This window comes from Pseudorca crassidens, chromosome 2, assembly GCF_039906515.1.
Source record: "Pseudorca crassidens isolate mPseCra1 chromosome 2, mPseCra1.hap1, whole genome shotgun sequence".
NCBI lineage: Eukaryota > Metazoa > Chordata > Mammalia > Artiodactyla > Delphinidae > Pseudorca > Pseudorca crassidens.
Genome location: NC_090297.1, coordinates 162,617,230 through 162,636,629, shown reverse-complemented (window position 1 = coordinate 162,636,629; position 19,400 = coordinate 162,617,230). Strand labels below are relative to the sequence as shown.

Below are 19,400 nucleotides of genomic sequence, written 5' to 3'. Positions count from 1 at the left end.
TCTGTGTTCAGCAAACCATATTACCTCTCCGTTAATCATCAGCATTTTTAAGTTCTCAAAGTTATTCAGCACCTCCTCTTAATTTCTTCCTGTATCATTCTAATTCCTCTTCCGAAGCATAATCTCCTCCCGAATGATGTATATGGGTTTTGTCTACATTTAGCTCTTGGCTTTTATTCCCTTCTTCCTCTGCCTTCCTGTTCTGTTACGTTGTTTCCTTAGATGTTGCTGTTCCTTTAGGGGACACACACACACACACACACACACACACACACACACACACACTGAGCTTTCCCTCCAATGAGGAAAATCTTTTTAAAGTCCTTTATGTATTGAGTCCTTTGTATATTGAGAATTCTTAACTGTATCAGTTATGATCATTGTAACAGCCTCACTCGAATGGCTTTAAACAATAAAGAAATGGTATTGTCTCAGGCTGTGAGACTCCTGGAGGAGGGGCAGCCTCAGGCTGGTGGGTGTCCAGTTTGGGGAGGTTAGCAGGGCCTGGGACCCTTCTCTCTCCTTGCTCTGTCTTCCTCAGCATATCACCTTGTACTCGAGAGGGCTCTTCTCGTGGGCACTGATGATTACATCACGTCTAGGCATCCAGACATCAGAGTGCCCAGGGGGAGGACCCCCCTCTTCTACTTCTTAACCTCTTTTCCAAAAGCTCTTGGCAGACTTCTTCTTATGCGTCATTGGCCCGAATTGGCTCACATGCTCCTTCCTTGATGTGTCAGCAAGGGGAATGGGACCCCCATAGTTGACTTAGACCAGCGGTGTCAGTTATCAGCCAGGTGCCATGTGTATGTGGAATACCGTGGGGAGCTTTAAAAATCACTGATCCCTGATGCCCAGCCCCTCACCGTCCACTTTAATTGGTCTGGGCTCTATCCTTGGCATAGGGATTTTTAAACATCTTCCGAGGTGGTACTAATATGTAGCCAAGATTGAGGACCACTGTCTTAGACTCCTCAGGATTTACCCTGAGCTAAGTGGGGAGAGTTGGGGAGAAGTAGATATCAGAAAAAAAATATGGGCCAGGAAGGAGGGGAATGATTGTTGGGCTGGCAAAGAAATAGTGTCTGCCTTGCCCATTCACCTCCTTTGAAAACAAAGTACGTCCATTCATTCTTTCATTGATTTATTTCTTCTTTCAACAAACATTTATTGGGCTCCCACAATGATCAGAAGATGAGAAATCAAAGGGCACTGTTGAGGAATGAGAGAAAGTTATATATCAAATAAAATAGGAAAAGTATACCTCCTCTGGGTAGATACAACCCCACAAGGCATGGAGCTTGATTCAGGAAGAGCAGGCTGGATTTCAGCCCCCCATTAACTGCACAAGGAGGACTGAAGAAGACAAAGATAAACCAGACTTAGGACCTACGTGCCAGGACCTCAGACTAGAAGAGCGAAACACACAAGTAAATATACCAACTGCTTTTGATAGTTTATCAAGTTTATAAGGGGTGGCCAAAGAAGGTAGAAGGCTTCTAAAAGTTCTATCATTAGATTACATTTTTATGGCTTTTCAGGAGACACATGCTTTTAATTTAGTCTATTTTCTAAGTAGGAGAGTGACTATAGGTGCACACCCTAATATAAGGTCATCTTGCATGGCAGTAATTCATTATGAGGTTATTTGTCTTTAGAAATATTTTTCTTAAAAAGGAAAAAAGCCAGCACAATTCTTCACGTAACTTTCCTCTGTTCTGAGAGTACCGTGCATGCATTTGTAGCCAATGAGAGCAGGCTGTGCTGTGCACCCTGAGCCTATGAGCACGAGCCTCCTATAGCACAAGCTCTCAGCAGTGAGTATCTCTGCATTCTCTTTGGTTGGGTGAGTTCTGCAAAGGGTGATGTCATTCCTCTGTGGCCTTTCTTTTTGCATCAATTTTGTTTCTGGCAAGTAATCCTGACCCACAATGGCTGGCTTTAGAAGTAATAGGGCTGGACCCGTTTCAAAGTAGCAAAGGAAAAGTGTCATATTGGGTTTCAATAAGGACTAAAGGGGCCTTCAAGGCAGCAGTCCAGGAAAGGAGGATCAACAGGTAAGGATTGGTGGGAGTCCTCTGACTTGATGAAGGAAACCATAAACATCGCTGCAGACCAAGGCGATTGGCCGACAGGAGGAAACTATGGTTGGAGAAAGTCCATGATGTCAGGGAATCTGGAGAGAAAGGACCAGCAATTCACAGTTGCTAATGCCCTAAACACAAGCGGGGACTTCCACCAGCAGGGACCACTCATAGAACTGATTTGCCTGGCATTCTTATTTCCAGAAGTGCTACACGTAACATACACTGGAGCTGATATTTTCAGCGCAGCAAGGAATAGTTCACTAGTTAACAGGAGTCTTAAAAAAAAAAAAAAAGGAAAAGAGGCAGGGCATAGACAAGCCAAGTTTTGATAGGGACTGAGGAGCTGGGAAGGAAATCTGAAAAAAATGCAGGCCACGAGCCACATAGGCGGAAGCTCAGGTAGCAGATTTTGGCTAAGTACAAGTCAATGTTTAAAAAAATGAACTGAGTGAGCATATAAGGTAGGAATACTGGAAGTATTCAAGTAGTGTTGGTTTGACCAACACTCAAGGATGTTGTGGAAAGGATTTCTACATAGGTTAGGAGGCTGGGCTAGATCCGGGGTTCTTAAACCTTCTATGGTCAGGTGCCCCCGAGAACCTGAAGAAAGGTAAAGACCTTTGTTCTCCTCTGAAAATTCACATGTCCATTGAACTGATTATGTACAGCTGCATTATAAATCACTCCCAAGAACTTATCTCACAGTTTCTGTGGGTCAGGGATTCAGAAGCAGCTTAGCTGGGTCATTCTGGCTCATGAGGTTAAAGTCGAGAGGTCGACCAGAGCTGCAATCATCTAACACAGTAGCTCTCAACTGGGGGTGACTTTGCCCACCGGGGACATTTGGCAATGCCTGGAGACATCTTTTTTTTTTTTTTTTTTTTTTTTTTTTTTTTGCGGTGTGCGGGCCTCTCACTGTTGCGGCCTCTACCGTTGCGGAGCACAGGCTCCGGATGTGCAGGCTCAGTGACCATGGCTCACGGGCCCAGCCGCTCCGCAGCATGTGGGATCCTCCCGGACCGGGGCACGAACCCGCGTCCCCCGCATCGGCAGGTGGACTCTCAACCACTGCGCCACCAGGGAAGCCCTGGAGACATCTTTGATTATCACCAAGAGTATGTTGTGTGTGCTGTTGGCCTCTAGTGAGTGGAGGTCAGAGATGTTGTTAAACCTCCCATAGCACACAAGAGAGCTCGCCACACAAAAATGATCCCCAAATGTCAATAGTGTTGAAGCTGGGAAGCCCTGGTCCACAGGCCTGACTGGGTTTCGAGGAGCCCCTTCTGAGGTTGCTCGCTCTTGTGGCTGGTGAGGGCTGCGGTGTCCTCACAACATGGCAGCTGGCTTCCCCCAGGCGAACAGAGAGATGTCAAGAGGGCCGGTATGAAGCACATTTACGACTGTTTTTCTGGAAGTCTCTGAATACAGCCCACAGGGAAGGGGAGAGTAGTTAACTTTCACTGTTTGAGGGGAGAACTATCAAAGAATTTGTGGGCATATCTTAAAACCAACACATCCACATACAACAAAATTTTACACGTCAAAGTTGACGTTTCACAGATTCCGCAGCCCCTCCACGGAATCCCTAAGTTAAAAACCCCTCAGATTCCTTCCAACTCCAACAGATATAATCTAACAACCCATGATCAGGAAATCTGCAAGGACAGGTGAAACTGGCAAAACAACAAAACAAAACAACCCTCAGTATTCTATGCCCAGCTACAGTTCAAGCTCCTGTTTTCACATTATGCCTTTTCTTACCTCCTTCTGGGTTTTCAGTCCAAAGTCCTTACAATTTACTGTGTTACATTGCATTTCATTCTAAATATACTGTCACTCGATTTCATTCTAAAGCAGAGCAGAGGTGCTGGGCCACTGACATTTACAGATAGGAGAGTTGAGACTCCATTTCAAGAGAAAGCTTGGCTGGGATTTCAAGACCTTCCTCCCATGAGACATAAAACAAGTAGGACTATTAATGTTGCAAGTAAAGGTAGCTCTCATTGTCTATCAGAGAAAATGAAGGACTGCGGGTTAAGTGATACACTCAGGTCCATTCACGGATTTCCTGACACCTTAATTCCAGTCCATTAATTTATTTGCTTTCCATTAAATACGAGCAACTTCCAAGAGAGTGGTTCCAAGAGAATAAGAAAGATTCCTTCGAATAAGAAAGAACAGAATATATATATATATTTACTAGATGTTTAAAAGATTTTCTGCAAAATCATTTCTGGGTACTAATTTTCTGTTTTCAGAACAGAGAGGCTTACAGGCTTCTGGATCTAAAATGGCATTTTCAACCCAGTGCTTTGATAGATCAAAGGGGGGAAAACTCTAATGTACTTGGTTGCCTGCCCTTGAAATACCTCAGCTGAGCCCCTTGGGGCAAAATATCAGTGGAGCAAAGGGGTTTTAACAACAGGGTCCAGGTGTTTTTCCTGGCCTGGAAATGCTGCCGGTTTTGCTTCTTGCTGCCCCTTTGATCACCTTCGGAACAAGCAGGGGCTGTGACCAGAACAGTCAGGCTCAGGCACTGCGGTTTCCTCAGAGATCTGAGTTTTAATGGGAGGTGCCGGCAAAACCAGGTCTGTGGGAGGGGGCCTCCCTTTGTTGCAGGAGGGGGACCCCTTCCAGGGCCCGACAGTGGGCTCTTGTCTAACGCTTGGAAATGAATTGTCTAAGGAGACACTCGTGCTGACAAAGCGAGAGACTTTATTGGGAAGGGGCGCCCGGGGAAGAGAGCAGCAGGGTGAGGGACCGCAGGAGAAGTGCTCTGCCACGTGGCTCGCAGCCTTGGGTTTCATGGTGATGGGATTAGTTTCGGGTTGTCTCTGGCCAATCTCTCTGACTCAGGGTCCTTTCTGGTGGTGCGCACAACGGCTCAGCCAAGATGGATTCCAGCGAGGAGGATTCTGGGAGGCTGGTAAGACATGTGGACAGGTGTCTCCTCTCTCCTTTTGACCTTTCCCGTAGTTTTCTGGTTGGCGGTGGCTTGTTAGTTCCTTGTTCCTAACCAGGACCTCGTGTTGTAAAATAACTCATGCAAATTGTTGCTGTCTTTGCCTGGCCCGGGCGGGCGGTTTCAGTCAGTGTTTCCCCTAACACTTCACAGGCCCTCTTGGGATGGAAGTGGACCACGTTTGTGGCATGAAGGCACCATGGAAAATGGACAAGGAGCCCACTCCTCGGGCACCAGATACCACCTGTTGATCTCTTGTACACGGGAAGTTAAGCCTCTGTGTGTCCTCACCACGGGGGCACCCGCTGCTCCCCAACTGAATTGCGGGCACAATTAATCACCGAGCCCTGCAGGGCCCAGCAGGTTAACCGGACACACAGCATGGTAAAGGGGGCGGTCCCCATTGTTTCGTATACTTCCTGAAATCTGTAGGATGATTGATAGATAAGTTGGCAGTGTTCCATGCATGCCGTAAAGAAATGACAACTACAAAGAGCCACTGTCAACCTAGTTGAAAGTACCTGTGGTCTTGAATTTTGTATAAAAGCCAATCAGAAAGAAATATTTAGTTTTTTCTCTTAAAAATTACAAAAAAAATATGGAGTGAGATTTAAAAAAATTAATTCTTTTCCTCTATTTTTAAATGAAATATTGTTGTTTCAACGTGTTGATTTTTTCTTTGAAGCACTTAGAATAGAACCAGGCAAATAAAACATACTATATCGTGTTAGTTAAATAAATGAGTAAACAATGAAGGCAACATAGACAAACTTAAAAGATGACGTACTAGGAAGAAGTATATTTGACCTCTAAAAATTCAACAAGTTACTGTCTGGGTTTTAAACCAGCCTTCCTGAGCTTCACTTAGGACGTGGGATTTATAATGTGAAGGGGAGTTTTTCTGGGGACTCCACTCTGGACTTGCCGCTGCGCAGGCCCAGAGTCCTCTGGGTCAGGACCATCTGCCCCCCACCTGGAAGTCTTCCCCCCTCTGCAGGAGGCCTTGACCCGGCTGCCCCCTTCTACCCCTTAGAGGGCTGAGGAGGGCCATCCAGACCTCCCTGCTTCCCTCTTTCTTGCTGCTGTCAAAGGCAAGCATGCAGACCCGTTTCCATTTCAAGAGTTTTCCTGCTAATCATTATGGGAGCAGGCAACTGCTAACAGTCAGGGCCGATGTGGGGAAGTTCCCGAGGTTCCAGAACCTTACCAAGGGCTTACCTCCGCTCCACAGTTCCTCTCTCCCTTATCCTTTTTTTTTTTTTAAATTTATTTTATTTATTTATTTATTTTTGGCTGTGTTGGGTCTTCATTGCGGTGCGCGGGCTTCTCATTGCGGTGGCTTCTCTTGTTGCGGAGCATGGGCTCTAGATGTGCAGGCTTCAGTAGTTGTGGCACACGGGCTCAGTAGTTGTGGCACACGGGCTCAGTAGCTGTGGCTCACGGGCTCTAGAGCACAGGCTCAATAGTTGTGGCACACGGGCTTAGTTCCTCCGCGGCACGTGGGATCTTCCCGGACCAGGGCTCGAACCCGTGTCCCCTGCATTGGCAGGCAGATTCTTAACCACTGCGCCACCAGGGAAGTCCTCTCCCTTATCCTTAATCAGCCAGCAGACCTCACCAATCCCCTCCCCTTGGAGTCCACCTCTGACCACGTGGACCTTTTCCTCTGTAAAACGCAACTTCCCAGTCAGAGAAGTGCAGAAAAAGGAGTGCCCCTTTGTCTCTCCCCAGTAGGCAGTTATAACCCACCTGGGGGGTGAGGCCTGGAAAACGTTTTCTTACCAAACAAGGCCTGCCACAGTCCTGTAGGCCTGTGCTCTGGGAGTGAAGGCCCGAGCATCTTGGAGGTGAACAGCCCTGGCTAAGGTGCCTGAGGAGCTGGCCTTGGAGGGGAGGCACCAGAAGGACACCCACAGGTGCCCACACACCTTAGCCACAGTGCAGCCACAGTGCCTGCTGTCTCGGGATGAGGGCACCCAGGGTCTGTCAAGGGGAAAACGTAGAAAAGACTTAGGGGACCCAGGACCAGTGCTTATCTGTGGTAAAGAGCAGGGATAATGAGAGTGTGACAGGAAGGTTGACTTCCCAACTATATTAAAAAGATTTATTGTTTTTATTACCTGATTATAAAGGCTTATTGTGGGAAAATATGAAAAACCCCAAAGATAAAAACTACCTGTAAGTCTACCACGAAGAGACTGCTACTTTTGCATTTTGGGGTTTTCTTCTCAATCCTTTTTTTTCTAGGCATGTATATTTTCATTTTTTCTTATAGAATTGCATCATGTTGTAGAATATAGCTTTTAAAAATTAATTTGTGAATTAAATTTTAAATCTAATTTCAATTTTAATGAGATGAATATATGTAGATAGTGTGATAAGCAAGTGAAATGTTTAAAGGCAAGTTTGTTTTAAAGTGAAATGTCTTTAAGCAAGTTGAAATGTTTAAAATTGACAGAGGTGGCTGAGAGGAGGGAGTGTTGGGGGCTGGGGGATGGGAAGTGCTCAGTGTTGACTCTCAGGGAACTTTCCGAAGCCTTGTGGTCCCTGCTGCTGTGGCTACACAAGTCACAACTATATCAGGCACTGATGTAAGTACGCCACACCTCTAACTCATGGAAACTAAAGAGATAAAAATTACCCCAAGCCCTGAGAACAAGTCCATGAGTAGGTACTGTGATCCCAACCTACAGAGGAGGAATATGAGGCCCAGAGAGGTTTAGTAACCTGTCCGAGGCCACTTCAAGCCCAGGCAGTGTGGCTGGAGAGCGTGCTCTCCTCCCCTGGGCTTGGGCTGTGGGCTTACCACGCCAGTCCCCCTGCCCTTCAAGCTACGAGGGTTCAGAACAGTCACAGTAACCTCCTACGTTTGGGCAAATCCAGGGCTTGCTTCATCTCAGGCATCAGTGGCTCCATCCCTCTTGTCCCCTCATGCAGAGAGCAGGCTCAGATGCCCCCTTTGACTAACCTGCTTCGTTAGTCTGTATGGCTTCTCTCTGTCTCATTTCTCCAAGCAGGAGCCACACCAGCAGGGAGCAGACTGTGTCTGGCCTCAAACAGTCATCATACATTTCACTGTTCATTGGCCCTCTTCCCAGAGAGGCCCTGGTGGCACTCTGTAGGGTTGTGAGGGTGAGCTTGTCAGATAACAGGGTACCTGGATGAGTATGCAAGCCCCAGAAGGAGAGGGCCAGCCCAGCAGAAACATGACGGTTGGGAACACAGGCGGGGAATTCGGGCCCAAGAGCCTGCACCTGGGTCCTCTTGCTGCACATGCTGGGGTGGGGAACAGTCATCCACCTGTCTGGCTCAAGAAAAGAGGAAGGCTTACGATAAAGTTACAGAGGCCTTGGGACTCCAAAGGAAGGAAACAGAGGGGATCTGGATCTGTGGGAAACAGGAAGTGGGAAGTAGAAAGTCAGAAGCTGAGGTCTTCTCTTCCCTTTTAGGTGTGGGCCCTGTGACTCCTCTGGAACTCTGCTGGGCACCTCCCTTCCCTTTCATGACTTACTAGCTCTTCATGCAGAGTCCAAGATCGTTCCCAGATCCATGTCTGCATAATGACATCTCAGCTCTAGTTTTCACCACCGAGGGGCAAGAGGTTATTATTATTATTTAATCGACTACTATTTCAAAGTCAACTTCACTGAAGTGTAACTTAATAACAATAAGATACATCTGTTTAAAGTGTGCAACTCAGTGACTTTGACACCGCAGTCAAGATACATAACATTTCCATCACCTGAAAAGGATTCCGTGGAGGAGCAATCATTTTTTCCTTTGTACAAATTACTCAACACATTGGTCATCAGTTGCTGGCCTTGGGTTAGGTGAAGGGGGTTGTCACTTGGTCCACCCATTCAGCAGGATTTGTGTAGGGGTCAGGCAATGAAAGGCATGTGTAGAATAGTCATCTACTAGCTGTATGACCTTGGACAAGTCACTTAACCTCACTCTGCCTGTTTCCCATCTGTAGACCATGGATAATATCTACCTCACAGGGTTGGTATGAGGATAAAATTAAAGTGTGCAAGAGGATGTTAGGATTAAAGTTCAGGTGGAGATTCCAAAATACAATATGCAAAGGAAACAGTCTGAGAAGACTTTTATGACTCTTAGAACCTTCAGGCAGGTCGGAGATATAAAGGAAATCAGCGTGTGGAAGGGGAAGTCCATCCTAGAAGAAAGCTGTGCTGAGAGCCCATCCACCTCCCCAGGAAGGGGAAGTGGGGGGCTTGTCTCCTCGGAAGGTTTATCTGGAATCCCTCTGCTGCGGGCTTGGTGGACTGGGGTCCGTCTCCCACTAGGTAAAGATAGGACAGATTGAGGGCTTTGCAGGAGAGTTTGGGGAGTGCCACTGCAGTGGGATTGGCCAAGCTCCTAGAGACGGTCAGGGCAGGGGATGGTGGGGGACCAGGGGGAGTGCAGCGGGGGGTCCTCTCCGGGGGCCTGTCCAGTGGGGCTGCCTGTGTGCGGGGAGGAGCCTGGCAACAGGAAGCTGGAGGTGAGCGTCTGATTGCTAAGCCCGCCCAGGCGACCACAATAGACACGCACCCGGGGACCCCCTGCAAAGACAAAGAACGCACCCTAAGAAAGAGCCAGGGTCACATACCTGCCAGAGCCAGGTTAAGCAGGTACCAGCGTAGGGGAGACCTTTCCCAGCCCTCAGCCTTTGCCCCCCCGTCACCTCCCCGGGGTGCTGAAACTGGCCAGAAACTCAGACAGGAAGAGGAGAGGCTGACAAATAAGAGAACAACTGTGTCCCTTTCCCGCCACAGGCCTCCAGCCTGAAGTAGGCCCAACGGAGCCAAGGAAGGGAGAAATGGTAACGCTAAACCGAGTCCGGAGATTTGATAGTTATCTTGGACTCGGCATTCCAATTGCTGAGTTGAAACGGTTTGAATCTTGGAGTCACCGTGGGGTGTCAAAGACCATCTGTCTTCATAGAGGGAAGCGTCAGAGGGCCTGCCTGCAGAATTTTCTTCTGGTGGCAGCAGAAGGCTTCCTTCACTGAACAATTTTAAAAGGGCAGTGGGAGAAAAAGAAATGGTTCTGATCACAAGCTGTGCTTGTTCAGCGTAACGTAGATAAGGTGTGTTTTGTTTGACAGGGGCGTTAGGTGTGTTTTTGCAGTAGTTGCCACAAGCCAGGGCCTGCCAGGAGAAGGTCCCTGCACTGGGGATAATTTGGGGGTTAACCAAGGAGACCAGGCTGCAGTTCACCAGGTTCAATGCAGCTCTTGGTGCCTGTGACCCACAGGCCCTTGTCCCTAGGGAGTCACTAACCCTGCCCTGGGAGATCTCCTCAGATTGTCACAGCCAGTTGGAGCTGTTTCCAGTGGCTGCCCCACCCCAAGAAGGAATGGAATCACCACTAGTACAATTGAAATCCAGTACCCGCTCAGATGAAGGATTTCAGCTCCAGACAAGCAGGGCAGGACCATCCTCTGGGCAAGGGCACTGGGGTTCACAGCAAAAAAAAAATAAAGCTAAGGAGGAAAAGAAAAACTTGGTGGTCCCCAGGGGTTTCTAACCGTGACCTCCACAGTGTCACCGAAGCCTGACTTTGTGAGATGGACACTAAGTACTGCCATTTAAACTATTCTGGGCAACTGTTTCTATCGTGATGGTCTGCATCTTTCCTCACGAAAATCACAGAATGTTAGAGCAGCTGAGTGAGCCTTAGTGACTCTCCACAGCTGCAGTTTTGGAAAAGCCTTGCATTCACAGACTGCTGAGGATCTGGTGGGTTCTATGGACCCACCGCCCAGAAAAAAGTGTGCCTGGGCCTCAGCTCCCTTCCCATATACTTCCCAGGGACTGACATGCACTCGGCCACCATTCTTGACCCCCTTGGTCCTTGCTGGTAGAGCCCACTTCCCTCTAAACAGGCTGAAAATACCAGATATTCCGTATCTAACCTCCCTTATAGCTGTGTCCCAACCCTTGCCAATGAGACTGGTCTACTAGGAGCAATGGAGAAAAGTCTGTCTTTCTGGCAAAAAGAGAAGGATGAGGGGGCAACCCTCTCCTTTGGATGTTGATGTTAGGAGTCCAGCTGCCATCCTGCAACCATGAAGGGAAAGCCAAGAGCAATACAGAGCTGAATTACCCAGTCCTGTCACCGACCACTTCTTGACAGAGATCACATATGTCCTTATAGTTGGAGCAGCTGTTACTTGGGCTTTCCTTGTCTTGTCGCTGAAAGCAGCCGTTGACACAGTGGAGTCCCTGATGACCATCCAGCAACTTCTAAGAATTCACAGACCCAGCTTAGGAAGCCATGAACTAGAGTCTGGTCTCATCATTCTAGCGATGTCTTCTCAGGTCCTCAACTTCCTTCAGTGACGAAGCATCAGCCCACAGAGAGGCGAAGGCAGGCCGGATCACAGATCTCCAAGCCACACTGGGCTGTCTCTTAATTTTCTGAGGGAATTTGTATGCAAGGCAGTCTTCGTACATGGGGGATGCTGCATAAGAAACATCCTGCCGGAAAATACAGGTTCTCAACCTGCTCGATTCCAACCTTTGTTGGGAACTTGGGACAGTCTCACCTCTCTGACACTGTTTCCACGTCTGCTACTTCATGCTACCTTGTCTTAAGGGACTGTATGTGAAATGGCCAAAGTCGGTTCTTGTTTGCATCTGTGGTTAATTTCTTCCTGATCACAGTCCTTCCACGGCATCAAAATGCAGCCCATCAACCAGAAGTGGTTCCAGAGATGAACCAGGAAGCTAAGGCTTTCTCCTTTCATTTTGACCAAGAGAGCAACCAGGGGTTAAGTGTGCCCAGGGCAGGAGCTGGTGTCATCACCTGCTTCTCACCGTCCTCCTCGCTTGTCCCCAGCACCTCGCAGGCCTGACTGCCTGCTGGCTCTACAGTTTGGGATCTTGTTGGTTCAGAGAAACAAAATCCTTTAGAAATTACATTTCTGGAATGCCTGTAAAGCGCTAGGCAGACACACAGATCACAACAACTCAAAGCTCTGTTATTGGCTCCAAACCAGAGTTGCACACTAGCTTATTCAAATCTAAAAAGCCTAGCCTGGTCTCTGGGTGAGCACCACATGCCTAAAATTAGCCTGGCCATCTGCTGAGACAGCAGCTGGGCTATTCTGAGCCCCAGCAGGCCTGGCTGGAAGTGGGGCTGGGCCTGGGGGGAACACTGTTGGAGAGTCTGTCCCTTTACAGTTAAGGTGGGTGACGGGGAGGGACGGGAAGATGAAGTCACACTGAGGGGAGGCCAGTGTCACTGCGAGGTTTCACAGGAGATTGAAAATGTGGGCATAAGGTCACATTTATAGTCTTGGGCTCTTCCTCCTGACTGTCCAACGGCTCCCAATGAGCACAGGATTTGTTTTCTTTGTCTTAGTCCCTAGTTTCTCATTTTTTACCTGGAGCTTCCTGTTTTTTTTTTTTTTTTTTTTTGCGGTACGCGGGCCTCTCACTGTTGTGGCCTCTCCCGTTGCGGAGCACAGGCTCCGGACACGCAGGCTCAGCGGCCATGGCTCACGGGCCCAGCCGCTCTGCGGCATGTGGGATCTTCCCGGACCGGGGCACGAACCCGCGTCCCCTGCATCGGCAGGCGGACTCTCAACCACTGCACCACCAGGGAGCTTCCTGTTTTGACTCCTACCCCAGCAACGACATTCTCTAGAATTTCAGCAATAATGGCCAAGATTTACTGAGGGCATATCAAGGGCAGGAACCACGCTAAGTACTTTACAGGAATTAGCACACATTCTCAGAGCAACTCAGAGGTAGGTACCAAAAGATTTCAGGGATTCAGAATGGCTTGATTCATCTTTCTGCGGTGAAGAGAAAGAGCCCTGGCTGAAAGGGCTGAGAAGACCCTGGGAATACAGGGGCTCTCTCCTTTGGGCTCTTCCCCCAAGCTGAGCCCACCATCGGTTCTCTAGAGGGGGCAACAGTAACCCTCAGAGTTCAGGATCCACTGAACTACGTACGGGGTGGGGAGCTTGGGGGTACAAATGTAACCTATACTGACATTTATAGCTACTTCATAAACAAGAGTTCAGTTTTATATTTATAGCCATTCTAACCCAACATCTCAAATCCTAGACTCAGGTCAGTTAGGCCAGTTGTCTCCAGCCCCCTATCTGGTTGCTTCAACCATTTCTATACTTGGCCATAAAGCCACAGTTGTTACCTGTAGCTTCCTTCTTCAACTGTCCATTGCCTATTTCTTCTGCCCTCAGCCAGAACTGTAGCTGATCAGTTTTTGACCTGGTGAAGTGCCCAAACCTTCGTTCCTGCGGGTCTGAGTCCTCAAAAGTCCCGCCACTGTCATGAGCTGCTGACTTCCACTGACCGCCCCCTGTGGACACGGTGATGCTGAGAAGCGACTGGGCTGCAGACACCATCCTCCTGACTCTGCGGTCCAGCATCCCAATTTCCCACTTCGTAATCAGTCACTCCCGCCAGTAGAGGAACCCCTTTCTCTGCTTGTGGGGACGGTGGCCTTTCAGGAGCCCCAAACAGCCAGGTAGCAGCCTTATCTTCCAATTCATTGGAACCACTGTTGTGGCCCCTAGGGAAGCATGTCTCCCTCAGCACCTTGGACTTCCAAACCAGCAGAGCTCCAGGGGAAGTCTTATGTGCCAAGAACCAGGAGCTACTCCCACTCCACCCCTTGCTCCCCAGACCATAGACTGGTCTCTGATCTTAAGCATATACTGGGATTGGGATTGACACATACACACTACTATATAGAAAATAGGTAACTAAGGACCTACTGTATAGCGCAGGGAACTCTACTCAATATTCTGTAATGGCCTATATGGGAAAAGAATCTAAAAAGAGTGGATATATGTATAACAGAGTCACTGAGCTGTACACGTGAAACTAATAGAGCTTTGTAGATCAACTCTACCCCAATAAAAGTTATAAAGAAGAAAAAAAGCCTATTCTGGGGCCTAGAAGCTCGAGCCCCATCCCCTCAGGGTGCTGCCTCACAGCTGAACCGTCAGAAGCCATTCCGCCTTCAGTCAGGCCACTTCTGAGGGATGGCGACTGTGGCAAAACCCGTGGACTCACGGGCACGAGCCCACCGCTGCACACGCCACCTGTGCTGAGATGAGCCCCTCGCCCAGAAGCAAGGCTGCGCAGACAGCACGGGGGTGGAGCGGGGCTAACGTCCGGGTGTCCCCATCATCAGCACCGTCCACCAGTCGGCAACCTCTTACCTGAGGAAAAAGTTTGCAGGCCCTATTTTCTTTTTACTTTTCAAAACAAGTCTCCCCAAATCTACCTGCTTATAACCTAGATCCTGGCTTGGCTCTGCTCTCTTAAGCCAGAGAAATGGGCAAACTGAGGCTGCTGTCCCATCTTCCAGGCAGAGGTTCAAAACTGGCTATTAACCCCCAGTAAGTCACAATATAAAAGGCCTTGTTTGAAGTGGTAGAAACACTATTCCTTAAAAAAACAACTCCCGGGCTCCCCTGGTGGCGCAGTGGTTGAGAGTCCGCCTGCCGATGCAGGGGACGCAGGTTCGTGCCCCGGTCCGGGAAGATCCCACATGCCGCGGAGCAGCTGGGCCCGTGAGCCATGGCCACTGAGCCTGCGCATCCGGAGCCTGTGCTCCGCAACGGGAGAGGCCACAGCAGTGAGAGGCCCGCGTGCCGCAAAAAACAAAAAACAAAAAAACTCCCGATCTTTGGGGAGTTGAAACACAGAATTGAAGGGGAAGGAAGTGAGGTCCCTTTGGAAATGTGAACTCCTTAAAGTAGCCGGGTGACAAGGAGCCGCACAGGTTGGAGATAACCGCTCCCGATATTCAGATCTCCGTGGAGAGAAGACACGGTGTCTGCAGCAATTACACGAGGTGGAAGAGCTTTCAGCGTGAACACTAAACACACGGAGCACACACTCTGCACACGCCACGGGCTTCACTCAGGGGACTCCCTAAAAGCACAGGGCTTCGGGGTCCACCCCAGCGCGAAGTTCCAGTCATGTCAGTACAGCAGCTTCACAGGAGTCCTCTGGGCTGTCGGAGGAGCTGTTCTCAGCCTCCAAGAGATAGCGGCAAGAGAAGAGCCAACGCCAAACCCATTGGTTAACACGTCAGATCAATGGGGGGGTGCTTCTGCTCAGAAAGTTTCAACCTCGGGCGTGGACTACACTGCGTGGAACGGTGTGGACTGAAAGGTGAGCCAAGTGCTGCCCCGGGCAGACGCGGCTGTCGTGCAAGGGCATTTCCAGGCAAAGGCAGGAGGGCTGGCAGCTCCCAGGAGAGGCCGAGGGCAGTACCACGTCTCCCCGAGCACCCTGTGCTTCTGTAGGATTTAAATTTTAAACTAACTGCGCACATTTTCGCTGCTACCCGGAATTTTTATAAAGTGAAGAAAGAAAACCAAAATATCAATACTGAATCCTAACATGGCAGGTTCCCTCTTTTACGAGAAAAATGCGGAATCAGAGATGTGAATCTCTCTTTAAGAAAGAGATCAGTTTTGATTACAGAGAACCTATTAAGCAATCACTCCAATCTAAAAATACTGTCTGATCAGGTGGGGGCGATTGCCTTTCTCTGTGCTGATAAAAAAGGCAAAGAATACAGAATATTCAGGATCTATGGAGCCCGAGAGAATTACTGAATGGCTGGCTGATCAGGGGCCCTCAGGTCAATGGTGCTAAGGATTTTCATCAAAATTTAAGGACACTGAAAAAACACAAAGACTCTGTTATCAAGTTGATTTGCCCGTATCTGAAATCCGACACCCTAACTTGGGTTTGTGTGGCCCTCAAACTTTGCTGACTGCAGAAAGTCACGAACATGCCTATGACGGGACACAGCCACAGCCCATAAACCGCACCTACCATTGTAATCACTAAAAAGTAGCTCAGCTCAGAGAAAATGTTTTTCTTCTTTTCTGTCTGGAATGATGTCTGTCCTTTGTTTCTCTGACCAAAGATTCCGGTGCAACTTTGGGTTTGAGACAACAGCTCACTCTGCTGCCTTCTCTTGCCTGTGACGCTACCTTCTAGCCCACACTTCCTGTTCTCCTCTGTAAAAGGTCAAAAGTGTCATCAGATATCATCCTGGCTCTCAGGGAGCTTAAATGTAAATATGTGATAAGCACCGCACTCAAATATACAGTGGTAGTATGAGGCGATATAGTATATGTAAAATGGTACTCCATAGACTAGAACGACATGCTGACACGTGTCTCACCACCACTAAGTATCTGATAAACGGAAGAAAAAGAAGAATGCCCTCCTGTGTTTGGTTTTCTGTCACTCAGACACGGCACTCCTACTGGGCACTGCCGTTTGTTGCCTGGCACATTCTGTGGTTTCATAGATACGGGTACAAACAATCCCCCTACAGTCTTTGTGGACCTTGCACTGTGAAGATGAAAAGATCTGCACTCAGAATGAGACCAGACACACAACACACAAGTACAGAAGCCATTTCAATTTTAATTCAGAATCACTATTAGCCCTTTGGTATTCTGGTGATATAGTTCTAAGTTAGAAGACAAAATTGTTGAGAGGAAAGTTGAGAATTTCAAATGCAACTTAAAATTACTACACTACATATTCTGCGAGCTGCCACGTTCCAGTGTCTCTAGAAAAGGAAAGCTCTTTTCGTTTCTAAGTATGAGAAATTGTTCATGTTCCTCCCTTTGGTCTCCCCACACTCCTCACCAAACACCACCAACAAAAAGCTAAAAGGATGACAACAAATGCAAAATAAAAAAGGAAATTTAAATAGTATGAAATTAGTTTTTATTTTAACCTCAAAATAAATGCTTAACATTTTTCCAAAACTAAAGATGAACACTTAGAAATAAGGGCGGAAGATTATTTTTTCCTTCCCTGGGGAAACCAGTGAGGCAGACGTTCTAACGTGGCTTGCAAGGTTCTTTCATTGGACTAGTCTAGACACACAGAAAAACCCTTCCCAACTTTTCCTCTATTGTTAGGTGTACCTACCAGGGTTATGGCTGGAAAGAGAAAAACCCAAAGCAACCCCCGGCCCCACCCCCGCCCGGCCCCACCCCCGCCCCGCCCCAGCAACACAAACAAGGGATTTGAAAAGTTGGGAGAATCATTTAACATGTGACCTAGTGTTCATATAAAATCCTTCTAAGGAGGTTTAGTGAAGGTGCTATCCCTCGGCAACTCAGCTGAAGTTTCTGCCTGGTCAGTCGGTACAAAGCACGTCAGGCGGGCGAATTCACACCGCAGTCACTGGGCTGCCACGCCTCACAGCTCACCACAGGGAGGTCTTAAAGTTGAACTTCAGCTTCAGCAGGTACTTCAGACTGACCTGAGCGATATCATAGACAATGTACCTGGAGGGGAAGCATGTCAAGGTACAAACGGTTCCACGCGGAGTGCACTTGCTGCGGCTAAGCCAGCCTGCTGGCCACACCCTGCAAACCCTCACTGCGGGGGGTTGGGGGGGTGGGGGGGTGGGGGTGGGGGAAGGGCGGGGGGCGGGGGGTGTTCAGGTCTCTCACCCCGACCAGGGAGACCACTGCGGGGAACAACACACAACAGGATAGTCTCTAGCCAGCCTACCCCAGGTTAACTGGCTGCGTATCAGTGACTCCACAGCCCCAGAACATTCCTTTGGGCTCACACAGCACACTCGTAAAAGGATACTCGTTATACAGTAGACAGGTGTCGTTAACACCAGATGAAATCCCGGTCCCAAGAGGAACCTCTACACCATCCATAGTAATACTAGCTGAAGGGTCAGGGGTAGTTTTGCCCAAACCTGCAAAACAGAAGGCAGAAGTGATATGATTTGTGGCAACAGATGTTGAAAATGCTCCAGAGAGATGAGATTCTATGTGTTCATTTAAAAGACATACAAATCCCATCCCATACTGCATCCTTCTTCCAGACATAAAGCTGTAGGTATATTATCAAGTTCCAGGGTATCAGCCTTAAATGATTTTCGTAAGCATAGTAGTGGCCCTGGCCCTCTTTCTGTTGAGCAGAATTCCAAAGCCCTCGCTTCAACTAGTCAGTAGGAGGTCCTAATCATCACGGGCTATGAACTGCATCAATTCAAGAAGCTCCAGGTGCCACCAGAGGTCCCTCAATGCTGAAGCTAAGAGTCAGGTTAAAACCCAGAGCCAGTGCACCTGGTTACTGGAGCTCCAACCAGGACTCTCCTATGGCATTTGCGATACTAGTGGCAAGCATAGAGAGTCTTTTTTTTTTTTTTTTAAATGAACCTGTAATAGCTAGCCACAGGAACTATGGCTTTGGGGGAAAGAAAGCCCCCTCCCTGCGCCGTCCAGGGTGCCTGGGGCTGCAGCAGCAAGTTTCTGAAACACATTACCTTTGACACTGTGCTTGCCCTTGGGTAACTTGCTGATATGCGAAGCATGCTTCAGTTCATACCTATTTAAGAGAAGACAGGTTCAGAAGGGCCTCCAAGGTCACTGGGCTCTCAAACCAACAGTATGACTAGCAGAGCAAGGCCACGGGAGCTGCTGAGATAAACACTCAGAGAACCCAGTCCACCTTCCATGCTAGGAACTCCCTCCTTCTCTGGTTCTAGAAACTGACGGCGCAGCCCCTTTTGAACAGTTTATGCCCATGATCACTGCCACGGGGCCGCTTTCAGGAAAGGGCCCGTTTAGAGCTGTGGGGTGGCTGGGCGTTCTGGAGGTTTCTGTCCAGCTCACGAACCTGGGACCCCTCCTGGTCTGTTACATAACCCTGCTCTCTTTGGGTTACGGTTGATAGGACCAAGGTGGACAATCAATCCAAGCTGGGCCAATCAGACTTCCTCTGCAGGGAATCTGGAACTGGGATTGAGATTCCAGTTCAATCTGAGCTGGTCTCAGACAGAAAATGTACACATCAGCAGGGGGACAGGGGCCATGAGGTGACCATCCTTTGTGCAAGTCAACCTCTCTGTTTCGCAGCCCACAGAAAGAATGGACACTGCCAGTTCCCGAGGCCTGGCTGTATTCCTGTCCTTGGTCTCGTGAGGCGTTCCTGTATCTTGTTTGCTTAACATGCACTGGCGTCTGATACCCACTGCCTAACTGGTGGGTCCTCTTAATCACGGTGGGGAATTCTCAGGATCAACCCCCAGCCAAGGGAAGCTCTCCTTCCTACAGCTCACCCCACCCACCCCCATCAACTGCCACCAGCCCCAAAGCCAGGGTTACTCACATGTTTCCAAGGGCAACTTCTCCCAACAGGATTAAGCCTATTGGGTCTCCCTGGGATGTGTGGCAGTAGTTGGCACTCTTAGAGACCATGTCGGCGAAATAGATCCCCTTACCAAACATGTAGCCCGTCTGGAGGGATGGAAGAGGGACAGCTGAAGACCTTCTCACGGCAAGTTAGCAGCACCAC

At 48.7% G+C, this 19,400-nt stretch overlaps 1 protein-coding gene across 1 annotated transcript in view; it reads right to left on the bottom strand.

Moving 5' to 3' along the window:
* Positions 1-16,782: 16,782 nt before the first annotated feature.
* The window catches only part of PARP1 (poly(ADP-ribose) polymerase 1), a 42,174-nt gene continuing 39,556 nt past the window's right edge, over positions 16,783-19,400 (bottom strand). The window contains exons 20-23 of the mRNA XM_067729588.1: positions 19,215-19,342; positions 18,370-18,431; positions 17,682-17,796; positions 16,783-17,368 (exon numbers count right to left, since the gene is read on the bottom strand). Coding sequence (XP_067585689.1) covers positions 17,287-17,368; positions 17,682-17,796; positions 18,370-18,431; positions 19,215-19,342 — 387 coding nt within the window. The 3' untranslated portion in view covers positions 16,783-17,286. The remainder of the gene's footprint in view (positions 17,369-17,681; positions 17,797-18,369; positions 18,432-19,214; positions 19,343-19,400) is intronic.